General features: G+C 46.3%; 1 protein-coding gene across 2 annotated transcripts in view; it reads right to left on the bottom strand.

Moving 5' to 3' along the window:
* The window catches only part of LOC120879289 (triple functional domain protein), a 151105-nt gene that overhangs the window by 105323 nt on the left and 37192 nt on the right, over positions 1-8590 (bottom strand). For both annotated transcript variants that reach the window (XM_040262249.1, XM_040262248.1), the window contains exons 16-19: positions 7913-8005; positions 5401-5512; positions 3593-3783; positions 1570-1671 (exon numbers count right to left, since the gene is read on the bottom strand). In XM_040262249.1, the coding sequence (XP_040118183.1) occupies positions 1570-1671; positions 3593-3783; positions 5401-5512; positions 7913-8005 (498 nt within the window). The remainder of the gene's footprint in view (positions 1-1569; positions 1672-3592; positions 3784-5400; positions 5513-7912; positions 8006-8590) is intronic.

Genomic DNA, 8590 nt, shown 5'->3' with positions numbered 1-8590 from the left:
CTACACCCTCGCGATCTATGCCATAACCACATCACACCACTGCTAAAGTATCTACCACTACCTACACAACCACCACCACCATCTACACCATCACAACCTCCACCACCATCTATGCCACAACCACCACCAAGCAATCTCTGAAATTACTAAGGACATCATTTCCTTTAGTCTCTTGCTAGAAGTCAGAAAAATACTACTCCAAATTCCCGAGAAAACAAACTTTCATTTGGTAAAGCCTATAGGAAATCTGACTGTTCAACTGTATCATGGGTATTTCATTTAGGACATAATAAATATGGCTAAATAATAACATATCTGACTAAAATATCTGGCATGATTTCTCAGATACACCCTTGGGAATTTGTCACTGAATCTAATCTGGAGAAACACTCAACCAAAGTTGGAAGTTTTCAGGTCTTGAATACACTTTGAAATTTTATGCCTTAGAAAAAGCTCAGCTATCTAATATCTAGCTATCAGTGCAATTTATATTTTATAGGGCTTTATGCCAGGACTAACAAGAAAAATACACTGGGTTGGTAATTATATATTCATTGCAAAACAATCCATCATTTCCATGTAAATAAAGAACACAATGGATTCCATAGTCAGTGGACACTCTATAAAAATGCAGTATTGCTGAATAACTCACAGTTGCTGGAAATACCGTAGAGAGATGAAAAGGAATGTAAAAGACAAAATCACTGACATGCAAGTCCACACACCAGAGGCCCATTAAGCTGCTGGCTCATCTCCCAATATTCTACAAATCTTCAGCTACATTTGCCCCCAAACATCCTGAAGTTTCTTATGGTCTTTCCAGACAGCTCAAAAAGACAGTTCCATCTGTATTTTCTTAAACACGGGAGGAGGAAAGTCCCTAAGACATCCTTAGAGTCCTCCATCATTCCTAGGAGAGGTCAGTATAATCAAAACAGAGTTCAAACAAATATTCAAAGATATATTTCTCTCTCAAAGACTATATACTCAAAAACAACATCAGTGTTTATGAACACTTCAAACGATAACATAACAAACCCTGTACCTGATCGTGCCCCTCGCCCTTCTCTGCTTCCAAACTAGAAAGCCAGAGTCTGGGACTCCATAGAGATTCTGGGCACGTTCAGCCTTGAGAGTGTCAAAATGCCCTCACAGATGCATTGAGGCCTATTTTCCTCTGGAAACCAGAGGTCAAGTGTACAATGGGAGCTACTGGTCCATAGCTCCCTCCTTTTGTACCTTGACTTGCTGTATCTCTTAAACAATCACCCCGGATAAATACTCACTTAAAAAAAAACACTCTATAAGACTGGAAGCATGGAGATGAGAAAGACCTTTCTCCATGTGATCTTTTGTAGGCAGCTAAAGTCTAGCTCAAGCTACTGCACCACCAGAATACCACACTGGATTCATCCTACTGTTCTTTCTGTAGTAAGCACCAAGCTTAGAGGCCACCAAGGGAACAGAAAGAAGGACACAACAACCTGTTTCAACAACAGGAAAAGGCACACGTGTAACAGATGTGGTGAACATGTCACAGAGCACATTCCCCAGCTTCAGTGGACGTACCTTAAGGACGATCTTATTATCTGAAGTTGGCGTCCTCCCCACCCACAGTGCGAATTTGCAAGCGTCTCCTTCAACGTGCTCTGTGACACCCAGCTCTGAGGTCTGGAGAAAAAAAGACAATTACGTGATTAGGCAGGATATAGAACAGAGAGCGAGAAAGTCATTTTTGGTGATTCGTGGTCAAGCTGCATTGTGACGACAGTTTGTTTACAATGATACACAGTCCTTGGGTCTCACTTCAGTTCAAATGAGGAAATTTTGTTCTTAGGCTACCCAAGATTGCCTTCATCTCTTTTGCTTCCTCTGAGTACTTCTACCTGGAAATCCTGATGCAGGTCAACAGGCCAAGTCAGGAAAACCAAAATAGCTGAAAACTCTTATTATCTAGAAAATCAAGAGTTGACTATTTTCAACTTTGTTAACACTAAGATGAGTCTGTCCCAGTTGTGCCTGAGCTGCCGCCATGAATCTTTATTATCGAAGCAGCTTCACGGAAGACAAATGGTATTTTAAACCTCAGTTGTTTTCCAATGTGCTAGCATTAATGTACAGGAGTTCACCAATCATTTCAAGGGCAAAGAGACAAACTTTCTGCCTGTAACTACATGCATTTGCAGGGGTGGAGATACAGGTCAAAATCTTCATCCCCCCTTCAATAATCAAGCTCATCCCAATGCATTCTCCCTTCCAGCAAGGGAAATGATTCATAATCTGGCCTCTGAGAGAACCTTAACTTTTAAAAGATAAACTAAGTGAAGATGTATCAGCTTCTAAAACAGACTAGAGTGGTCTCTAAGGACTGATTAAAGCCAGCTAGTGAAATGGCTAGCCAGGAATGCTGCATTTTTTCTCTGCAGTTACAATATGATCTAAAATGATGTCAGGCAGGCTGTGGTCCAGAAGACAATCTCAAGCAGGACACAAGCCAAGGAAAATGGTATGAAAGCCATTAGCTTGAATGTGTAAACTCCAGGTGATTATTAAGATGATTTCTATGCTTGGTCGTATTCTGTTGTTCCAGGACTTTGATTAACATGAGGATGTCACAAAAATATGTAAGTCGTCCAAATTCCAAGTTTCTACCAACACGTATAAGTGATCTGCCACAACTGGTGAAGAAACCAAATTCTCTTGTACTTTCTATTCTCCAACAGTGATTTTTCCTCCCCCTGCCTGACCCTGCCCAGAAATTCTGTGTTGAGAGCTCTCTGAGGTATTGCCTGTGAAGGGGAGGCAGAGGTCAGGGGACCCGGAAGTTGACACCCGCCCGAGACTTTTCTGAGTGTTGACTTGTGGTTTATAGAGACTTGGGTGGGGCTGCTACCTGTGGAAAAAAGAACCAGGTCATGTTTCTCTTGCCAGGAAGTACATGACAAGTTAAAGGTAAATGCATGGCTGTATCTGTCAAGCACTGCAGGGAGGCTGTCTCTGGGTAGAAGTCGGGGGATGGAGGGGATGTGGATCTTTAAAGTGATTTTGCTTATACAATTTTCTCTAATAATCATATTTTGCTGCTGTAAAGAACCGCTAAGATCATTTATTTTTCTTACATTTATTTTTAATGAAAAAAATCAAGCTTCCTCATTAAGGGCCCACAGGAAGCCACCTGTAAAGCTGCTTAAGTAAATTCCAATGCTGGTGAATGAAACATTAATTATAATGATGTGAGAACTTACTTAACCACAATCTGATATGCTCAATTTATAAAGCTAGTTAAGGCACACAGGAGATAAATATTTTAATTTCACTTATAAAGTGTTCTCTTATCCCGCAGTTAGATCTTACATAATTTAGAAAAAACCAAGTTTCCTAAACTTAGGGATGTTGACACTCACAAGCACCCTCTAGTGGATTCAGGAATGTCAGAATTTCACTGATGATGAAGACGGGACAATTTCAGAGGGTAGTTTAGAATAGTTTGGAAGGTTAAAACTGAAGGCAACCAATGCTAATTTTTCTCTGCTCATAAAAAAACTGCAATTGTGTCACCTTTAAACTTACAATTCTGAAGTCCTGTACTTACAAACAATTTGCTTTTATAAAGGTACTTGCTTCTGCCACTGGAATCTTTTACTTCTTTACTAAACATCAAGGACATCTCAAACAGGAAGAGGTGCCGCTCACGGCCCTTTCGGATTAAGGTTTTGGGGTCCCACACTTGGAAGGATTCCTGCAGGATCAGCTCTCCCTGAGACTCAATGTTCTCGTCGAAGCCTAGGACGTGAAGAAAAGGCACAGTCAATTGAAAGGAAATAAACAACGATGCAGGAGACTGCGTTATGGCTGCTTAAACATTCGTAAGAGGCCCATCAATTAAATCCCAGATGAGAGTCTCCCACCTGGGCCTCGGGCTCCAGTCTCCCTAGCACTGACAGAGGATAATTCTTCCTAGGAGACAGCCTTGCATGTATTCCGCACCTCGTTCAAAACAAACGCAGCCTTATTCTGCAAGTCCTCCTTCTTCACCATCTGAGACCCTCAGTGTCCCTCCCAGCTTTCCACAGTGCTCACAGCTTTCCTCCCAGCTGCCCCATCCAGGATGGCTCACTGACCCCCACCCCCCGAACCCCAACTTCCACCCTACGTCCTGAGCCTCGGCTTCCTCAGCCCAGAACGTCCTTCCTGGACTGCTCTCTGCAGTCCTGGCGTTTCTTCCAGGCCCTCGTCTGGTCCTCCTGGGAGACATCCCCGGTTTCCTGAGGAATTCTCTCTCCTTTAGACACAAAACCCTTGAAGTCAGTCAGTGGCGCTCTGGGCCCGGGCTGGCTTTCACCGCTGCTGTCTTTTCGTGGCGTGGCCGATGCAGGGCAGGGGCAGCTAGCGATCCTAGCGATCTCCTGCCCTCTCTACCAGCACAGGCCCCTCCATCTCCGTGGCCGCTCAAGCCAGCCTGCATCTCCCAGCATCCTCTGGGCCGGGGCAGCCACAGCCACGCCCACCTATGCCCGGGGCCGCGGGGGAGACCGCGAGTGTCTGCCCCGAGCGCTGGCCCCCTCTCCTGCAGCCTGCCAGGTGGAAGGTGAACAGGGCCTTGACACAGCCTGCACACCTGGCCACCCAGAACAATACCCGAGGAGTGGAGAAAGAGATGGGCCGGAGAGAGCTGGAGGCCCTGGTGACCCCATGAGGGCTGCCCACCCGCTCAGGATTTTACATCAGAGGAAGAAAGGCGTTCTGGCTTGGCCCCCGATTCTGAGGGGACGGGGTGTCTCTGCCACAATCGGGAGCGCCTGTGCCGTCACTGGTAAAACGGTTCAATGCGGCCGACGGTGATGACACAGGCCAGCACAAGCTTTGGGGCAGGAGTACTGCTTAAAATAACTCTTGAGTAACCTGGCAATAGGAGTTAAGCTATTACACAAAGAGCTTTCTTAGACAGAAGCAGTCAGGGAAATTATGCTCGTGATGATAATGTTTAATAAAGCATATTTATCTGGTCCTCTCTACCATTCTGCACATCCAGCTCGGCTGCACGGGCAGGGATGTGGTACCTGCTTCCTGCAAGGCTCCAGCAGGTGATACAGTGGATGGAGAGATGGGGAGGACACGAGCCCTGGGGGGACCATGCAATCCTTGGGGGGGTGGGTCTACCTATCCTTCCACCTGTCCGTCTACCACGGAGACCAGGTGCTCCTGGGGTACAGAGTGGAGTGGCCGCGGAGGGGCTTGAAATGACGGGGGAACATGCCGTGAGCGCCTCGAGGGAAGCAACGAGACCAATTTTTGGGAAGAGAAGGCCCTGCGCCTCCACTGGTGACTCCTGACTGAGCATGGAGGGGCAAGGACACGGGGATGGGGGCGGGGCAGCGTTGGCAGGGCAGGGGGGCCTACCTTCCAGCATGCTGAGGTGCATGGCGTCGTTGGCCCGCTTGGGCACACTAAGCATCACCTCCAGCCCATCCTTGATCTCCCCCTTCCCCTCCTCACAGCACGTGAGCAGCTCCTGTGGGAGACCAAGACCACAAGATGTTCCGCTAAGGAGGTCTTCACAGAAATCACAAGAGTTTATGAAAATCCATGACGTTCACGGTAAGAACAGATGTGGTCAAATGGGCAGAGATTCTCATAAGAGAATGCAGGATAAACCTGAACTGCCTCTTTAGCCAGTGGATGGAAGGGTTTGTCCTGCTCAAGTCAGGATGTTTCTTAGGCTTCAGAGGAAACCAAATGCAGTCATAGTTGAAGATGAGTTTAGTGTACATGTTAACTACTGAGCCTCAAAAATGACAAACAATTTAATCAGGGTAGCAAAGCACAGTCACCTAGAGGTTACATTCAAAGGTGAAGTCAGAGTCCAGTGAGTCCTGCTCTGCGGGCCACAGGATCCAGCACGATCCTGAGCTCTATCTGCCTGCAATGCAGGAGACCCAGGTTCGATCCCTGGGTGGGGAAGATCCCCTGGAGAAGGGAAGGCACCCCTACTCCACTCTTACTCTTGCCTGGAGAATCCCATGGACAGAGGTCTCTGGTGGGCTCAGCCCAGGGAACTGCAAAGAGTCAGACACGACTGAGCCTCTAACACACACACAATGTCCCCCTACTTTGGAGCTGCCCCATGTCCAGCAGGAACTGTATGGCTGTCCAGGTTTCTACAGGGAAACACTTCTCTGCACTGGGATGTTCAGAAAGCGCTAATGACTGCAGGATGCCTCCCCAGGGAAATAACATTTCACATCTATGTAGGAGAATACCTGTCTTAGATGAGTGACAGCAAGGACCACAGAGTCACATTCTAGAGGAGGCCAAGGTATTTTCTCCCCAGTGTATTAATGACTGTTAGCAGTCAGCAACAACAGCTTTCTGTGTCCCAGTGTTCAGCAAGAGAGATGTGGCACTGCAGCTGGCTTTAGCCGCACCCTGGAGGGTCTAGGGCAGTGGTCCCCATCCTTTTTGGCACCAGGTTTTGTGGAAGACACTTTTCCCATGGATGAGAGTTGGGGGGGCGGGGCGAGAAAAATGGTTTCGGGATGATTTAAGCACACTGCATTTATTGCACACTTTATTCTTATGATCATTACATCAGCTCCACCACAGATCATCAGCCATTAGATCCTGGAGGTTGGGGACCTCTGGTTTAGGGCAAAGCAGCTGCTCAACAGACCCCTGTTTTCATGGCCAGATGAAGTGCACCTCTTATTCTGAGCCGCTTGGCATTAAGAGCTTTAAAACTGCCATGTGCTGAGGCTGAAAACCCCTTCATTGGGGAGCTCAGCATAGCTCGATTGCTCAGTGGAAGAACCCCTGGGCAGAATCAAGTCCAGTTTATAAATTAAAGCAGCAGCTTAATAGTGAATGACTAGATGTGAGGTCACTGAGGCAGAGATCTTTACTAGAACCACCTGTGAAAAACAAAAGCCATCAATCTCGAGGGCACTAAGAGGTAAACTGCCTTTGTAGAATCAGCAATCAGAGGGCAAATGTGAACATAAATAACTTAGCCTCCTGACTTCTCTTGCACATTTATAGCAGCCACATATTTCTGCTGTGGTGGTCATAAAATCCCCTAATGGGAATCTGACATTCTGAAAGCACAGGAGAGCTTTCCGATAGGAGAATGCCATAATGGGGTCCTGTCACAAAAGAATGTAGCCCTTTTGACTGACTCTAGATTTGCTTTTTTTTAAATTAACAACAACAAAAAAGTCAATAAGGATTTTGGACATTCAAAACTTCATCTTCCGTATCTCTTTTATATCCAGAAAAATTACAAGATCTCCTACTGTGATAGGGCTGAACTGGGGACATAATCGGGTTCATGAAACAGTCTTACTGGGATAAATGGGTGTTGTGTACGTTCTGATGCTTAGTAACGTTCACCAGCTAAGGAGACAGTGGGGTAAACATCATGAGATGAAAGTTGTGAATTAGTTTTCTTGTAGCCAAGAAAATGTCGATTATATACAATAAATTCTGTGACAACTCTTACCACAAATTCTAAGGTCTGTTTTTTTTTACCATTCTATTGTCAAAACTAATTATTATTTGACTTTTACAAGTGCAATTTTAATTATAATTATCCATAACCAAAAAACAGCAAGGTCAGTCTGATAGAAATCATAGCAATGGCACTACATCACCCAGAACCGGCACTAAATCATTCTCTTTCCTTTCTCACTCTTATGTTAGGGACTAGGGTCAGTCAGCAAAGTTCAGGCGCACAGTTAGGAAACACACTCCTATTCACCTGATACACTGAGAAATCAGGGCAGAAAATGGCAATAAATTTAAAAATAAAATTTGCTAGATGGTGTTTCAAAAACTTAAGAGTACTTAAATAAAACAATGTCAAACTGGCAACACACGATGTGTAACATTTTGTAGGTTGAAGATGCTTCATACATACTTTTAAAAGGAGCTGATATTTTGTTATTCGCTGAACCGGTTTAATAAGGTAGGAGGAGATGGAATTGGCTAATCCGTGCCGCTGCTGTATTTCCTGTATTCAAAAAAGAACACACACACCACTGGGAGGTCAGACAGGAGGAGCTAAAAATCTACATTATTTACCCCCATGATGAAATCATACAAACTACTTTTTCTATAAATATACAGTAGAAATCACTATTGCTTCTTTTAATAAACTCAACATAAAAATAGCAAGTCTCAATCATCACTTTGAGCCCTGAAGACACAGGGTCTCCCCTGCACTACAGGCCTTCATGTGCAGAGGTCAAGCAGGGAGGCCGACCACTACCGGGCCCGCCCTCTGGACCATCACTGGGCCCACCCCCGTCTGGCAATCACTGTGCCCGCCCCCGTGGGCTATCACTGTGCCCCGCCCCCGTGGGCCATCACTGTGCCCCGCCCCCGTGGGCCATCACTGTGCCCCGCCCCCATGTGGCCATCACTGTGCCCCGGTCCCTGTGGCTGTCACTGTGCCTGCCCCCCATGGCCGACACTGTGCCCGCCCCCATGGGCCATCACTGTGCCCGCCCCCATGGGACATCACTGTGCCCCGGTCCCTGTGGCCTTCACTGTGCCTGCCCCCCATGGCCAGCACTGTGTCTGCCCTCGTGGGCCA

The sequence above is a fragment of the Oryx dammah genome, unplaced genomic scaffold, assembly GCF_014754425.2.
Source record: "Oryx dammah isolate SB20612 unplaced genomic scaffold, SCBI_Odam_1.1 HiC_scaffold_20, whole genome shotgun sequence".
Classification (NCBI taxonomy): domain Eukaryota; kingdom Metazoa; phylum Chordata; class Mammalia; order Artiodactyla; family Bovidae; genus Oryx; species Oryx dammah.
Note: the sequence above shows the minus strand (reverse complement) of the source record. Positions and strands in the feature narration are given on the sequence as shown.